The 17786-nt window shown below is 37.7% G+C and overlaps 1 protein-coding gene across 3 annotated transcripts in view; it reads right to left on the bottom strand.

Annotated features, from left to right (window-relative positions):
- MAOB (monoamine oxidase B) overlaps positions 1 to 17786 on the bottom strand; it is a 99770-nt gene that overhangs the window by 10200 nt on the left and 71784 nt on the right. For all 3 annotated transcript variants that reach the window (XM_084788999.1, XM_084789000.1, XM_084789001.1), the window contains exons 4-10: positions 12458 to 12562; positions 11474 to 11565; positions 8163 to 8304; positions 6449 to 6598; positions 5475 to 5634; positions 2485 to 2581; positions 1202 to 1255 (exon numbers count right to left, since the gene is read on the bottom strand). In XM_084788999.1, coding sequence (XP_084645125.1) covers positions 1202 to 1255; positions 2485 to 2581; positions 5475 to 5634; positions 6449 to 6598; positions 8163 to 8304; positions 11474 to 11565; positions 12458 to 12562 — 800 coding nt within the window. The remainder of the gene's footprint in view (positions 1 to 1201; positions 1256 to 2484; positions 2582 to 5474; positions 5635 to 6448; positions 6599 to 8162; positions 8305 to 11473; positions 11566 to 12457; positions 12563 to 17786) is intronic.

The raw sequence follows: 17786 nt of genomic DNA on the forward strand, positions 1-17786 counted from the left end.
AGTGAATGATTTGGTGAATCAACTTAGAAAAGATGAGTCTGAGGTTCTGCCCCCCCAACTCCTTGACTCAGAAAAGAAAGAGGCAGTGATCTGTGTTTCACAAGCCTTCCAAGTCATTCTAAAATTTGAAAAGTACCAAAATAAAGTTCCTAGCCCAATAATGGTTTCTACTAAGTAAGATCTCTTAAGTCTAGTGGGGAAATTGGAAGTTATTAAGATGAACCAACTAATTTATAAATTAACATACATCTAGCCACTGATATATTTATATTTCTATAAATAAATATAGCTGTTTTAATGTTGGCTTTTATAGAATAAGAATGCACAAGGGACACCTAAGAATGATTTATAGCTTGGCCAATAAGTTTTAAAAGTTGTTTGGTTCAGGAGTTAAGACAACTGGCTGTTCTTGCAGAGGACCTGAGTTCAATCCTCAGCATCCATTTGGCAGCTCATAGTGTGTGCAACTCCTGTCCCAGGGCATCCAACATGCTTTCCTAACATCAGTGGGCACCAGGCATGGCACACATGTGGTGTATAGACATACATACAAGCAAAATACCCATACACATGTAAATAAATAGCTTTCTAAAATGTAATGTTGTTTAAATCTAGGAACTCTTTCTGTGAGCAAGAATTCATGAAGATGGGCATTTTAACCCTTGGGGAAGAGACTGATATTTCGAAAATATTGTTGTCTAGGAAAGAAATGAAATGAATCTGGATCTTCACTTCTTTTTGAAAAATATATTTTATTATATATATATGTATGTGTATATATATATATATATATATATATATATATATATATATATATGTCATTTTCATTCCCCCAATCCTCCCCTTAATTCCTTCCATATTTACTCATTATCTACTCTTATTTTTTTTATAACTTACCAAGTCCAATTTGTTTTAGCTATATATTCTTGGGCATTGGGGTCAATTGACCATGGTCAATTTATTAAAGTCTACATCCTTAATAAAAACTGGCTCTCCCTCCTCTAGAAGCCATCAATAACTCTTTTGGTTAAGTCCTCATGAGTACCCCCATTCTCCATGGCATTACCTCTTACATCAAAATATACTTCAGAAAAAGAAAAGATTTTCTTTAAAAAAAAGTTTTTTTAGAAAAGACTTTTATACAGCAGAGGAATCTGGAATCATGGTGAGGCATGGAAAAGAAGAAAGAACATTTTGTTACCTTTCCTCTTTGGTAAGGCGTGCCAGTTTTCTAGCTTTATGAGCCAAGATAAATCTAAAACATACAAACAAGCAGAAAAAGAGGGAAATGTAATACTTTATTTCATTTTTGCTTAATTTATAAAGCTACACATGCCTTGTGAGCTATGCAGAAGAAACCATCTATATACTAACTTAATGTTCACAGTGTCCGTTTCTATGTTGCATTCCTGACACTGAGGAACACTTTCTGACTTTGGGGAATCAAGGGACTAAAAGCAAATAACTACCTAGGTTATATGGTGACTGATTCCCTGCCCTCCAGCAGGCTGGTGATCAAGAGGAAGGAACTTGGGCCTCCACTGCTTGCGTAAGGCTGTGTCTGAGCCATCCAGTCCTTTCCCTTTGATTCTGTCAGCACCACGATGCCTGTGTAACACTCAGCCTTTTAGATGCTGTCTCATTTCAACCCCTGCTATTACTTTCTGCTTAGACACTTGCTCTGCCCACCCTTTTCTCATCTTGGCTTTCTGATGGCTTTCTCAATTTTTACTCCTCAAGGTAAATAAATACAACTTTGCATCAAGTACTGGCCCCCAAACACTCTTTGCAAGTTGAAGCTAGGCTGGTCTCCAAAACTCATGTTGAAATTCCATTCACAATATTGTAGGGTTGAGGGCTGGCAGGGCCTTTCAGAACATTTTGAATTGTGAAGAGTTTAAAGGATTAATAAGGTTTCCATGACAGTGGACTGCTTCTTGGGAGAGTGGGTTATTTTATACAGCAAGTTTGGCTTCTTTGCTTGCACCTTTGCTTCCCCTCTGCTGTGTATGGAGTAGCATAAGACCCTCATCAGCGGCCTAGTAAATATTGATTCCATGCTCTTGGACTTATATGAGTGAGCTACAGTGGATATTTTCTCTTTATAAGTTACCTAGTCTTAAGGACCTTGTTATGGCAACAGAAAACATAGTAAACAACATGGCTGCCCACAAGTCTCCTTAAGAAGTACTCTTAGAAAAACTCTCTTCTTAGTATCAGTCTATCATGTAAAGATGGCTCCAAAATATATCTACTGGTACAATAATATGAAGTAGAGAAAGACTATAACAAAATTGAAAGGTTTTTGATATCTAGATAGTTATTATTTAAAAAGAAGCAATAAGAATACTTCTATCATTGTATTTGTAGAATAGTACTATTACATAAAATTTTGTTTTAGAAAAGCTTTGTATGCCTTAATCAATAGTATTTTATTATCTTGCCAATAGCAAATACAGTTCCAATACTATAATTGTGCCTTACCCCGTTATAGCGGCATAGCTGCCATCCGGTTTGGTATCATCCAAGGTGTACGCAACTGGAGCTTCCTCTCCTTCGATAATCATGGTTCCACAGAAATCTTAGAAAATAGTGAAGTGAAAGAACATGCCAATATCATTTTGCCCACAGCAGTTGCAATGAAACACAATTTTCAACTTCGAGGAATTTTGAGGCCAAACTTAACACATTAATTTATTCAGATTACATCTCAATTGTTATCCCATCCCTTGTATTCACCAGTTCCTCCCTCCCTCCCTCCCACCCTCCCTCCCTCCCTCCCACTTTCACCCTATTCCCCTCCCCTATGTCAGTGACTGAGGGGGACTCCTCCCCAACTATATGATCATAGGCTATCAAGTCTCATCTTGGTAGCCTGCTTATCCTTCCTCTGAGTGCCACCAGGCCTCCTCACCAAGGGGAAGTGGTCAAATATGGGGCACCAGAGTTCATGTCAGAGTCAGTTTCCACTCTCCTCTACTCAAGTGTGGAGAGGAGTCTTGTCCATTTGCTAGATCTGAGTAGGGAGGTCTATATTTACTGCACGTATTGTCTTTGGTTAGTGAAGTAGTTTGAGCAGAACCCTTGGGCCCATCCTGATGCACATTATACTCTTAAGTGTATGAAAGCAAGCTAAAGTGATGCCAAGGAGAGGGCTAGGTAATCATGGCTCTATGAAAAAATTCAGAGTAGGTCCAGAGGTTTCAGCACAGTTGGCATAGTGCCTGGCTAGCCATGGACAAAGCCTTGAGTTTGTTCCCCAGCATTGCACAGAATGGGTGCATACTTGTAATCCCAACAACTGGGAGGTAGAGGTACGAACCTCAGATGGTTAGTGATTTTAAGACCAGCTATGTAATACACTGAGGCTGAATTTTCCTATTTCATGAGGAGTTGCTCCGCTTTCAACTTTTCTTTTAGCGGCAGTGTCTCACTATATTGTTCAAGCCAGTCACAAACTCTTGGTCTCATGTGGCTTTCCTACTTCAGCATCTTGAACATCTGGAGCTGCAGATGTGTGCTGCTGTGTGTGGTAACTTAAGACCAATTGAAGCAGCTCTTGACTTTTAGGACACAGGACAGAGAGAACATGGGAAACTAAAATAAACCAGAGTCTCATTCCAAACCTGACTTCTGAAGATCCCTTTAAAGAATAGCAACATGGGTAAAATTTCAATTCATTCTGAATAAAAGTTCTCTCATAATCACCCTCTGAACAAAATATAGTTGGTCCTCTGTATTCATGGGTTCTATATCTGCCAACTCAAACTTACTATAAGAACATTTTTTTAAGGACAGGCATGGTGATACACATCTGTAATCCAAGTGTTTTGGACACAGAGACAGGCTAGCCTGGTCTATATAGCAAAAGTGAGATAGAAAGCTAGCTAATTAATTACATAAAAAAAAACCCCAAACAGTCTAGATTTCCCATCCTAAATGCTATCTACCGTCCCCTAGCCAGACACCTAAAACTCATAACCTGATTCTCAGGAAAAAGAAAACCAGCCAATTATGCTGTTGCTTTTGGATACAAAGGGCAAAAGAACATTGTTCTCAAGGTGAGTCCTTGGCAAAGGATAGAATACTTGTTCAGTGGATGTGTCAATCCAGTAGGAGGAGCACTAACCAGGATGTCCTGCAGGGTGGGGAGTAAAGAAACTGAGGTGTAGCTGAAGACAGTTACCAATTGTCTATTCCTTAGTATCTAGGAGGATTTGCTCCAAAAACACCCAGAGGGACTTGGGTGTACAAATCCCTCACATACGGTAAGCACATTCTCTTAAATATCATAACTCATTCTAAGATTACTAAAAATACTTAATAGGATACAAATGTTGCATAAAATTTTGTTATGCTGAAAGGCTTAGGAAATGAGACAAACAGCCTGCATGTGTTCTGAATATTCTTCATCTGTAGCTGACTGAATGTATGGGTGCAGAACCCATGGATACAAAGGGCTGACAGGGTACAGAAAACACTATCCTCACACCAAACTGTGATGCTATCCCAATTGTCTGCAGCACACTCTTGTATCTACAGTCTTCCTCCTCAGTCTAGTCCACTTTGCCCTTTGTCTGCACCTTGCTATCTTTTGCTGGTCTTCACTTGGGAGTTAAGTAGCCATGATCAGAGGAGAAAAAAAATAAATGATTATACATGTTGTCCAAGGCAACGGACTGTATGTATGGATGTATACATTCATTTAAAGCAACTAAAACAAAACATAATTGTTGATTTAGCATCATCAGCCACATTTCCGGTGTTTGGTACCTACATGTGGCCAGAGTACTAGACACACATATCAGGAGCACCTCACACAATATAGGATACAGCACTCTTGTGAGCATCCCCGTACACTGGCCTTCCTGTTGTAGTAGCATAAGTGTACATGGATGAAGAAATGCATCTTATTTAATTTAATAAGAGGTGGCTTGAAAAATTTCACAGTTGCCCTGTTTTGTGTGTGTGAAGCTGGGCATAAAACATAGAGCCATGAACATGCTGTGGAAGCACTCATCCATTGGTCTACATCTTCACCCATGTCTTCATAAATCTGTGCTTTTGAAAAGTATATCAGAAAATTAAGTCACATGTTCTCATGGGGCTTGGGAAAGGGCTAAATAAACTTATAATTGAATAATTATAGTTTGAATAATTCTTATTCAAAGAATTGTTCAGATTCCAAGGAAATATAATTTGAATAATTCTTATTTAAGAATTGGTCAGATTCCAAGGAAATATAATTCATGAATTTGTCTCAATACATTTTATTTGTAAGAACTGTGTGTAGAACCCGAACTAGCTAGAGTTGGTGCCACACACCCTTAATCTCAGTACTCAGAAGAATGAGACTGTAGGTTTGTGAATTTTCTGCCCAGATTCTAATGAAAACAGTGATAGCTGAATACACACCTTGAGACAAAGTTTCTTGGACCCTGTCTGGTAAGGCTTTATGTCATAAATGAACTTACCCTTTTTCCTCCAGAAGGGCTCTTTATAGTAAACCATGCACTTAATGACTGAACCCAAAGGCACACGAGAGATAAGCTGGTTTCTTAGCATTGGCAGAGGAGGATTGTAGTGAATCTTCATGCCCAAAACAGGTGGAATGGCACTAATCACATATTTAGCCTGAAAGAAAAGTAAATATGGTTAAAAAGTTGGCTTGCTGACAAAGGTTTTCGTAATCCCTTCTGTCTACCTTTGTCTCCTTTCCATCTTTTATCTGTGAAGTCAGAGGACCCAGTTAAAGTTAAAGCAGTCTTTACCGCTCCCTAGTTACCTCTTCATCCCATTTCCTCTTCTCCTTTGGCCCAGCCTTTCTTTTGTTCGCCATTTTGCCACTTTGCATTCCTTGGTCAGCCCAGACATGCTCCCAATTTAGGCCCTGGCCCTGGCTGTTGTTGCATCCATCCTTACTGCTCTTGCCACAGAGCCACTCGTCGTCGTCTTCAGCTCTCGGTTCATCTATCTCAATAAGGCCTTTGATAACAACCTTATTTTAAGTGACATGGTCAGTCAGCCCAGTATACTTTATAGAATGCCTTCTCCTTTTCATGCTTAATTTCTTTCATACTACTTATCACTATTTGACACACTTTTGATTTTAACCATATTTTTGATTACAGCTTTAATCCTTTACTAAAATGTAAAACCCTGTGAAGTCAGAAAATTCCCAACTCTTGGAATAATGCCAGGCCCATAGGCTATGTTTGATTTTTATCAGATATTGCCTTTGGTTTTATAATTACCCAAGGGCCTATTAAAGAGAGTATATTTTCAATCCTTTCTCCTCTCAAATAGTTTCACTCTTTTTTGCTTTCTCTCAGGCAGATGTTGCTCTGGCAAATAGACTCTATGAAGTCTGGGCTACTCTTGGCTGCATATAAATTTCCATACCCATGGGACTCTGATGTCTTCCCCTCCCTTTGAGAGTCTTGCTTACCTCATATATTTCATGGTTTAAGGTTTCCACAACAACACTTTCCCCTGTCTGGTCAATGTGGATCACAGGCCTCTCAAGCTTCACTCGGTCCCCGAGGATATCCATTATTCGTTCACTCACTTGACCGGACCCACCAATAAATTTCCTCTCCTGGAAAGAAGTAAATGGGACTCAAGATGGGTGGGGAATATAGGAGTTGTCATATACAGCTAAGAGATAGTTTTTCCTGGCTATCCTTCCTCTAAGGCATATAAAAATAATATTATTTTATTATTGGGAATAATTTCCTATGCCTTGAAGTTAGATTTATTTTTACTTACATTATTGTTGCTATTTGGATTTTTTTTCTAATTACAGGCTACTTTCTTTTTGAAAAAAAATTATAATCTTATTAACTGACCTTAAAGTTATACTATTGTGGCTTACAGGCCTCCAAACTGAGCTTGACATTCTCAGAATAATCCCTATTTCCCTTTTGCCTGGCCACCACCTTACTTTGGGCCCCATGTACATTCCTTGGCTGGTCCATTGAGCCTAGTGGAACTCTACTTACAGCTTGGCCAATATTTTCCTGAGTATTGCTAAGATTGTCCTGTGACTCAGCCTCAGATGCACCAAACCCCTCTTTTCCCTATACCTAAATATGGAGGTATACACTATACTTCCACCCCCAAGCCAGCCTTATCCTAATGTGGGTCGACCCATTTTATTTGGAGGCAGATGCCTGCTGCTCCTATGGCCACCAAAGTCATTTCATCTTGCTGAATCTACCTGTCTTCTACCCTGCTTGCACACATTCCAGAGTTTCTGAATGCTCTACCTGGCCTTGCACACAGTTTAGCGGACTGTCTCCTCATCCTTGATTTTCAGAGCAGTTCATTTAAACATTATTCTATGATTATGATTATAAGTGTGTGTGTGTGTGTGTGTGTGTGTGTGTGTGTGTGTGTGTGTATGCAAGTCTATATGTGATGATAAGTGTGAAGGTTAGAAGACAATTTTGTGAAGTGAGTTTTAGCTTCCTAGTCCTCCTTTCTTGAGTTTTTGGGTTTCCACTGAGTTTAGGTTGCTAAACTTTTACAGCAAGCTTATTTTTTAATCTGCTGAATATCTCATTGTTCCTCAATTAATTTTTTAAAGAGCATTTCAAATAGGTCCTCAAAGAAGGGGAAAAAGAGGAGAAAGAAGAAAAGAGGATGTGAAGGCAATGAACACGACTATGAAACAGATTAAGAACTCAAATCCACTTTATACTCTGCCTAACAGAAGCTTTACACAATGCTCAGAGAACAGGCATTGGATAAATAAAACAAAGAATGCATTTTCATATGTAGTGTGCTTTTAAAAAAACTTCCTTCCTTCCTTCTTTCCCTTTTTCTTTATTTCTTTTTCCTTCTTAATGCTGAGGATTGATCTAGAACCTAGTTCATGCTAGGGAAGTGCTCAATCACTAAGTTATATAGCCCAGAGCACGGTATATTCTTTAAAAGGTAGGTCCATTTCTGTATTTCCTGTTTGAACTTTCTGAGGAGCCTAGTCTTAAAATTATGCTGGCCACTGGATTCCAGACAACAGATGGTCCCTTCTGAAAGCTCCTCAAAGTTACAATGGTTAAGCATGACAAACCACAAGCCTGTCTCAAGCATTAGCATCTCATGATGGCAGAATGGCACCCATTTCTGTAGTAGTGGCTTTGTGTTAGGTCAGTGATTACCTGCCCTCCATTGGTCGTTGAGATGATTCTGGTTGTACCCCCGCACTGCTTCACATACCACAGGAACCATAGAGCAGAGACCTCATGGGTCTCTGCAGTGACACACAGGTTCACAAAGAGAGTGGCAAGCTGTTTTGCAGATCTGCTCAGGAACAAAGTAGAGTGTGGTTAGGAAATGCAGAACAGGGTCTTCTCACCATTTTAGAGTTAATCAAGTCATAGGTTTCCGTTGGCTACAGTCAGCACAATTTAGCAAACTTCTGGAATTTAGTTTCATAAAACATGGGAGCATGGATTTTGGAAATATGGTATTTATACCCCCTTAAGACACCTTATTCAGAATTGACTTTGCTCATTATTATCTGTTGTTCCTATACACCTGCTAGTCTTCCTGCAATACTTATCTTGGTAAAAAGCACCCCCATTCACTAAGTAGTTAAAGCCAAGACTCTTGAAATCAACTTGAATTTTTATCTTTATCTCTGTTCTCCAAAAAGTCCTTGGTGTATTTATGTGCACCACATATGTCCAGGTGCCCAAAGAGGCCAGAAGAGAGTGCTGGATTTCCGGGAGCTAGAATTACAGGTGGCTGTATGCCACCTCATGTAGGTGCTGGAAATTGAACCCAAGTCATTTACAAGAGCAGCAACTGCTCTAAACTGCTCAGCCATCTCTCTAACCACCTATCTATTGCTTTTTCCTTAAAAAATTATGATAAAATTTTATTTATAGATCTAGGGATACACACACACACACACACACACACACATACACACACACACACACACACACACACACACACACACACACACACATATATATATATATATATATATATATATATATATATATATATATCTGGCCCATTTTGTGTGAAGAGTTGGGTTTAGTCTGGAGCACCATAGAATCATTTACTTTCCTTATTAAGGCACAGTATGAGACTATCAACAGCTAATAATAAAATGAATAATCATAAAATTATTAAATAATAAAATGTATGTGAATATAGTCTTTCTATGTCTCCCATGAAGAAAAGTGTTTGTTTGATTGATTAATTAAAGCTGCAGATAAAGGAGGACAAATGTATTTCTCTGTGTCAGGCAGGCCAATTGCTTCTTTTGTTTGACTTACACTGGGAGTTTCAGTAAGAAAAAAAAATGAACTTTACAGCATTTAAAGTAAGAAATGTCAAGAATTCTGGTATAATATTGTTTTATTTTTTGCCTTGTTGACTTTTAAAAAGATAAACAATATACCGGTTTTCTCCATAAAAGTACATGTATATTAGATAAGCCTTGGAAATTCATAAGATAAAAATATGAAGCAATGAGTATTTGTCATATTTTTCTCATCCAAAAGGCAATTACAAGTCCCATTTTCTACATATAACTTTTCTAAAGCATAACCACATATCCATGATTACACTGAAAATATACTTTGCACTTCTGAACAACATTTTATAAATTAAAACTAAGGAAATGATCAGCAGTGGTCTTTGAGTATATGTCTGTAATTTACTTTGATTCAGAATAGGTTAGTTATTCAGGGTGATGTTTTCTTTAAAGTCAGCAAATGGTCTCATGTGTATCTTGCTTAGGAATACTTAGAAAATGCTCTGATCCTTGTTTACATAATATGCTGCCATTCTTTTTTGTGAGTTGACAACCAAGGGTACTCACTAATGGGAGGCTGAGATCAACTGTAGTAGCAAATCTCCGATCTCTATGATCTCAAAGAAACATAACTGGTCTCATTTTGAAGGTGCCTAAAAGCTCTTTGGACAAAGGATCAAATTGAATTTATTAAAAGCTTTCCATAAGAAAAGCTCTAGAACAAGTGCATATTGTATTATTAGAAATCTATAAAATTTATAAATAAACAGAATTCTAATACAGTCAAAATAAATTCTTCATAAAACATGTTTTTATATGATGTTTTTTGATAGAATATATATGTGTTCTTAAATGGTGTAATTCATAATAGGCATCAATTTCATGGCTCAAATGATCATTACAAAAGAGATTGCTTTCAAAAGCATGTTATACAATATGCAGCATATTATATAATAATGATATTAAGAGCTTTGATGTAGTCAAAATGTCCAACAGAACAGTAAAAGATAAATATATTGTACTACTCATTTTTCATGAAATATTTGTCAGTGGATGCCTATTGTGTTTTATGATACATATTATAATTAGATTTGCAGAGGTGGGATTGTATATCCCACCATTTTTACTCTATGGAAGCCTGCTATGTTATGTATTTAATATTATTTTTCAAACCACTAACTATTCCTTCACAACATGGTTTTAAGTCTGTCCCATCTTTTGGATGCCCTTTCATTAATCTTTCTCTCTCCTCCCCCTCCCTTTCTCTCTCCCTCCTTCTCCTCTCTCCTCTTTCTTTCCACTCTCTTTGAGATGAATTCTAAGAAGCCTAATTAACAAGTCTGTCCATTGCTGGTATCTTGATTATTCCCACATCTTATATTAAGATATATCTAAAATCTTGTTTTCTTTTTACCTTAAGTGGTCAGTGCTATCACTTCCTTTCTTAACATCCAGAATGTTTGCATTTCAACTTCAGTGCCAAGTAGACTTTTAAGAACTTCTTTTTAGCATTACAGGACAGTATTCTTGAACTTGGCTCCCAGTTCTATTACTTATGGGCCTGAACTTGCCTTGAGCTGGAAGTCCTGCAATCCTTTCCACTTTACCTGCTGCCCTGGAGAAGTGAGGCATACAGACTGTATATACTTCACAGTGCCGCAAACAATAACTTCAGCCTTGACTCATAAAATGTTTGATTTTGACACTACAGGCTTTTTCACTAATTGGAATAAATAGGTCCACTCACATATTTCCTCTCTAGGTGTGAATTACCTAGAAGTCACTTTTTAAAAACATTGAAGATTTGCAGTACATCACGAAAGATGTTTCAAATGCCTACATTTGACCACCAGTGAGGAACACAAAACTAGTCCTACATCAACAACCTGGTAAGTGAGACTGTTAAACTACTGTCTTTAAAATGTTCTAAACAGAAACGATGGCTCATTCTATTTTTTTTCCAGAGGACCTTATGGGGAAAATTGAAATTTAGTGGTGCGAAACTATATCAAAGAAGTAAAATATACTTATATTTAAGGAAAGACTTAGTTTCATCATCTTTCAGTTATTCATGTAGCCAGTGGTATGGGTTTAGAAAATAAAGCAGATATTTGCTTGCCGCGTGCCTGTTAAATGCTATACGTAAATAAACCCCAAGCACTGCCAGAATAAATGCTTTTGCCTAATGGGAGCTCTTACTTGGTCCAGCAGATCTTATCTAGCAACTCTTTCATTGTCATGTAGTCCCACTCTTCTGCAAGGGGTGCCTTCCATGGAGCATCGCTGGGAATCTACATTCAGATGCATTGAAGAAAAAAAAAAGGAAAAGACAATTTTTTCATTCAACTAACTATTTGAACAGTACTAAAGCTCTAACTCAAAGAAGAAAATTTTTAAAATTTAATTTCTCCAAGTACCCCTAATAGTTTCTCAAATAGCATAAACCTCATTGTCTGTGTACCTTTTCTGTCACATATCTAAAGCACTTAGTTTATAATAACTTTCTTTCAGAGTAAATATATGTTTCTTATACATATATATACAGTAAAATTTAATCATTATGCGGTACACAGCAATATATTAACAATAAGAAAGCAAAACATGTATAACAATGTATTATAATAAGTTATGCAAATGTAGCTTCCATTTCTGGAATTTCCTCTTTGGTATTTTCTAACTGCAGTTGTCCATAGATAAATAGAACAATGGAAAGTGAAACTATAGGTAAGAGGAATTAAGTTAATAACTTAGAAAGAACGCTTATAAATTCAACTCTTTAATAAGGATCAAAGAACTGCTATTAATCATCTCAAAATCAGAGAGTTTTCCAGTTAAAGTTTCCATGCGTTTACTCATGGGCTGCAGGTTTGGGTATGCTGGAAAACAGAAGACTCTTTTATGTCTTGGGGATTTGCTAAATTAGAAATATCATCCCAGGAAGGCTTCGGGCTTCATGCTTCGCCACTTGCTCATCAAGCATATATAAACAACAGTCTGTGTGATACCTCAATGTTTTAGAAGATAGAAACAAACACATTCACTCATTTCACTGATGTTCAGTGATTGTTAGTATGTGCTGGACATTATGCTATGCATGTGCAATTGTGGATACACTGAGCCTTCTTCCTTCTGAGAACTAATGAAAAATACCTATACAGTGAAAACAGCTTTAGGAAGTGTTACCTCTTCACCCATCTCATCCATTGTTCTCCAAAGGTTGTTATTATCTAGGTAGGCGACTGGACTCCATACTGATGGCAATGGGCCCCTGAAGGGGTATGATTTTCCCTGTGAGACACAAACATTTAAAAGGAAACATTTACAACAGTGTAAATTTTGTTAAAGCTGCTAGGTTGGTGATTTTTAAAGAGCAAAATCATGTTAGCTACTGACAAGTGACTGACCTATATCTAACATACACTCAAGTCTTTTGGTACCTGTATCTAGAGAATCAAATTCAAGTTTTTGGCATATACCTCGCCAGTAAAATTTTCTTTCATACACGTAAGTTAGGTGACAAGTTAAGCAGAGTAAATGGGATTTTCTCTGAAATTGAGACCCTTATCATATAAAATCTAAATACCAGGACAGAACAGAGTAGCCGAAAGTATCTCTGTTGTCAACAACACTTGTAAACTTCTTAGAATCAAAATCCATTGTATATACAGATAATCAGAAAATTACAATTATAAACACAACACAAGTTAGAAGGGGCAAGAAACCATATGTGTAGTTATGTATGTGAAGGAAGAGCCAAAAACCAGGGCCTGTCAAGTTCTTCCATAGACTCAGAAGTCTAGATATACACAGGAGTTTTCAGAGGTCATGGGAATTACAGAACCTGTAAATGAAAGAACCTGTGGTCTTTCATGAAAGCATTTTGACACTAGCTAGTTCTCCCAACCAGAAAGGACAACATATTGACATAGAGATATAGGAACAATATCTCATAAAATGTTGACTATGAGGCAACATACAAATCACCCCTGGAAGGCTTAACTTGCTGGTGGCAGTTAAGAGATACATATCAAACCTACTTCAGATCTATTTAAAGACCTGGGTTAGAAGTCAGGCTGTGCAATATGACAATATCTTTCAACCGAGCCAGAATAAGCTTCCCAGTAACTGTGAGTCACTCAGCAATGATTCATCATACACTGAGTCTTTAGTCAGGGCAAAAGGAAGAGAGGCAAAAAGGAGATGTTTTATGCTAGTTCTTGTGACCGTGTTGTTGGTTTTTCTCCATAGGTCATAAGAGCAAAATGAAAGAGTTATCAAGGAGAAAGAGGCAGATAGAGAAAGAGAGGGTAGCTCATGTGAGGAATGCATTGACATAGCCAAAGCCTACAGGCTAGGCATGACACTTGAGAAAAAGACATGATTCAAATTGGTAGAATTCCCTTTTTTGCCGAAGTCTAATTATTTTTTTCTCAAGTAACAGCAAGCACAAGCTAATTGTTTCAGAAAGGGAAACACCCCCACCCCAGTACGACTCTTGAGCTTGACTTTGAAATTGGGGAGAGACAAGTTTTAGAGCAGAGCAGAGTTGACTGACAAACATTGACTGCAGGACGCCTTGTTAGATGGGTACTTTTCTGCAACTTTTTCCTCCTTAGCCCAAGGACAACACCCTTGCATAGAATGTGTCAGGTGGAAGTGAACATAGGGGTGCTGGCAGGTCCATTACAAGAGTCTGGCACACTGCAGCTCAGAAGTTCAGATCACATATAAACCAAGACTTCAGCAAGGTGATGGTGGCAGAGGCCAAGTGCCAAAGAGACCCTAATCCAAGCCCATTCTTTTTTTTTTTTTAATCAAAACAGGGTTTCTCTATGTAGCCTTGGCTGTCCTGGACTGGATTTGTAGACAATGGTGACCTCAAACTCACAGAGATAAGCCTGCCTCTGCCTCCTTGAGTGCTGGAATTAAAGAAATGTGCCACCATCACCTGGCACATTCTTATAAAGAGGTTGCATTCAGAAGTCTAAAACCAAATCCAAAGTCAGAGTAACAACCTGTATGAGCAAACTGGCAACCAAACAATATGCGAAGACCACCATGTTGAAGAGTACAGGTGACCTCCTTATGAGTGAATTTATTCACAGTCCTCGGTGTCTTACATTTAAACAGATAATGACTTACCTTAGCTAGATTCATAAAAGCAAGTATGCTTTTATAAGATGAGGGAAAGTTTCTGATAAACACAGGAAAGAGCTATTGTTGGACTCATTTAAAAAAAGATCTCAAGGCTTTAAGCTTCAGGGAATAAGCAGGAGAGGGAGGAAATGGAAGTTTATAAAATCACACAACCAAAGGCACTGCAAGAGGTTTGGATATCAGGTTTGGCTGTGGAACAAACAGTCCTGTGATTGTTACTGTTTTGAACTCTGTCCAAGGCAGCCTGCCTGTTCTTCTGAAGAAATCATGAAAAGACATCAGAATGAGCCCCAACTCATGAAGTTCCGAGTTACAAAGTTGAATTCCATGTAGCATTTTTGTTTTATCCTTAAAATAGCCCTGTGACATAGTAAGGCATATTTTTTTCATCCTATCATAGGTTAAGAAAATAAATCACAAATGAATTTAAATGACTGCTTGGGAATACTACAAGTCACATATGAAAGCTACTGTGCTTTTGATTTAATTCATAGTAAGTGTGTAGGTAAAAGATGTGCATGTGTGTAATCCTGTGTACTAATGTACACATGCTTGTGAAAAGAAGATGAGCAATATCTGACAACTGTCAGGAAATAATCATTAACAAATATATAACTGTACTATGTAAAAGCGCTATGACTAAAGTTAAATAAGTGTCTCTAATAAACACTATGACATAAAGGTGACACCAGAAGGATTAGGGTGTTTGAAAGTTACATTGTCCTCTGGGCTTCCCAGAGAGTAAAGTAACATGAAATTATTGTAAAATAAACTGAGCGTGATGGCACATGCCTTTAATCCCAGCAGGCAGATCTCTGTGAGTTCAAGGCCAGCGTGGTCTACAAAGTGAGTCCAGGACAGCCAAGGCTACACAGAGAAACCCTGTCTCAAAAAACAAAACAAAACAACAAAACAAAAACAAAAACAAAAACAAAAAAAAACAAAAAAAACCCCAAAAAAACGAAAGAAGTTATTGGAAAATAGATGGTACAAGTCCAAAAAATCCCGTAGATCTTTTAAGGCTATTTCAGGGAAGGTGAAAAATTATGAGAATGTAGGCAGAGCTGAATAGAAAAGATTATTAGCTATGCTTGATTTCAATGTCACATGCACTTAAACACACACACACACACACACACACACACACACACACACACACACACACACCACAGCACAACACAGCATTATAAAACTTCTAGATGACAAAGAAAATTATGAAGACTAAATATTTATGGCACAAAGTATAGCCCTGAGGTAGAACAGCTGCCTGTAATATAGTGGGTTTGATCTCTAGAACTACAGCATGTAAAGGTAAAAAAGAGTAATCATTTGTAATTTTCATCAAGCAAAAATGCATCCTGGTTATCAATAATTTCATCAATTTATTCATTTATATATTTGATGGTTGAAGTACAGGCATTTAAGCAATGACCTTTTTTTGCTGGTTTTCAGACAAATTTATATTCTAAATATGTTCTGTGTCATTTATTAAACCTTGTCGATCATACTTTTCTTGATAATAGGTGATGTATAGTAGTTTGTAATAGACTTATTGTGGTGAGTTTAAATGGGTTAACAAGTAAACCGAAAATTCTGTCTCAATTTCCAATATAGCGATTGTAGAGTCACAAATCAAAAGCCATTTGAGATTCTCAATAGTTTTTAAAATAGAAAGGTGTGAGAGGAGTTGGAATAAAACCTCAGGAGCAGAGATATGAGATGGCTTTTAAAAGGGTAACAGAAGAGATTCAAAGTGGCTTTGAAACGTTTCTATGATTCAAGGAAGATGGTTCAATATTTGCAAGCATCAGTTCTCTCTCTTCTCTAAATATTTCTTTATTTTTATTTTACATGTATTAATGTTTTTACTTAATATATGTATATATACCAGGTGCATGCCTGGTGCTTACAAAGGCCAAAATAAGACATCAGATCCCACAGAAGTGGACTTAGAGACAGTTGTGAACCACCATGTGGGTATCCTCTGCAAGAACAGGAAGTGCTCTTAGGTGCTGCTGCAGCTCTCTAGCCTCAGTTCATTTTATTTTATGTAGTATGTATATATGTATGTATGTATGTATGCATGCATATATGTAGTGGGGCTGGAGCTGGAACTTCTAGCCTCAGGCACACTAGGCAAGTGTTGTACCATAGAGCTGCACCAAACTCATGTTCTTTTTAACTTTACAATCAAAATCACAATCTGTATCTCTCAAGTGTGTGGCAGGAAGGACTGGAGGTTATCCAGAGTACAAAGGATATGCACAAACTAAATGTCTGTTGCTGAGGGTTTTGAGTATGATAAACTGTCATCTAAGCAACCTTATCTTACTCATAAAGTCATGTATATTTTTAAAAAAGTATTCTTCTATGGGTAAATTCTGAGAGTCTGAATTCCTGGCATGAAGACTTAGATTCAACTTTTATGGCAAACTTGATGAAAGCAAGAAAACAATTGGATCTTCATGTGGCCTTATTTTGGGAGCCTCTAAAGATTTGCCAGGCTGGAAAAGCCATCTCAACTCTGCCTTCTGGAGTCTTAAGAGAAGCAGGCTTGTTTGGTGACCCAGTATCACTAGTGCCAGTTTCAAAGCTCTCTAACTCCTTTCCCCCCTCTTACCATTGTTCTGGAGGCCTCAAATTTCTATCAACTTTCCCTTGCCTTCTTGTTCTTGATGCTGGTACTATTACTGCCAGCAGGAATAGGTGGTCTCATTAACCTTAGATCAAGATCCTTTTTTCCTCTTAGTATGTCACGTCAAATGTTCATGGAACCTTGCCTTCCTGGCCATGGAAGTATAGGAAGGTTTTTTTTTTTTTGTCTTTCTGTAGTATGATCACTTTTATACATACCAACTAGGCTATACTTAGATCATATACTCATTTACAGGCCCAAGCTTTATTTCCTTTTGATCTATAGTCTCAGGTTGAGAGAAAAGAAATTTAGTCTTTCCCACGGGGTAAGAGAGAGGAACACCTGCAAGCTGCAGTTAGACAAATATTTTTCTTCCTCTGTTGACATGCTGGCTTTGTGGCCCACATTCATATTTATATACACTCAACCTGGAACTGAGATTCTCTTTTGATGGCATCAACACAGGGGCAGACATGGTTTTGAAATCTTCCAACAGCATCCCAGCTCATGAGAGGCCTGACACTGTTCCTTTAGGGAGGTATAGGAAAGATAGAATTGTAAAAAGCAGGTGAGGCACTCTAGGAGCAATAACAATAACCACCACAACAGCTTTTTCTGCACAGGCCTCTTGGTTGTAGTTTACCTGAGTTTTGTGCACTGCACACACTGACTCGAGGAGTCAGGCACAAGATTGCCCTTTTAAGATAGGGAAACTGAGCC

The sequence above is a fragment of the Acomys minous genome, assembly GCF_964271855.1.
Source record: "Acomys minous genome assembly, chromosome: 7".
Lineage (NCBI taxonomy): Eukaryota > Metazoa > Chordata > Mammalia > Rodentia > Muridae > Acomys > Acomys minous.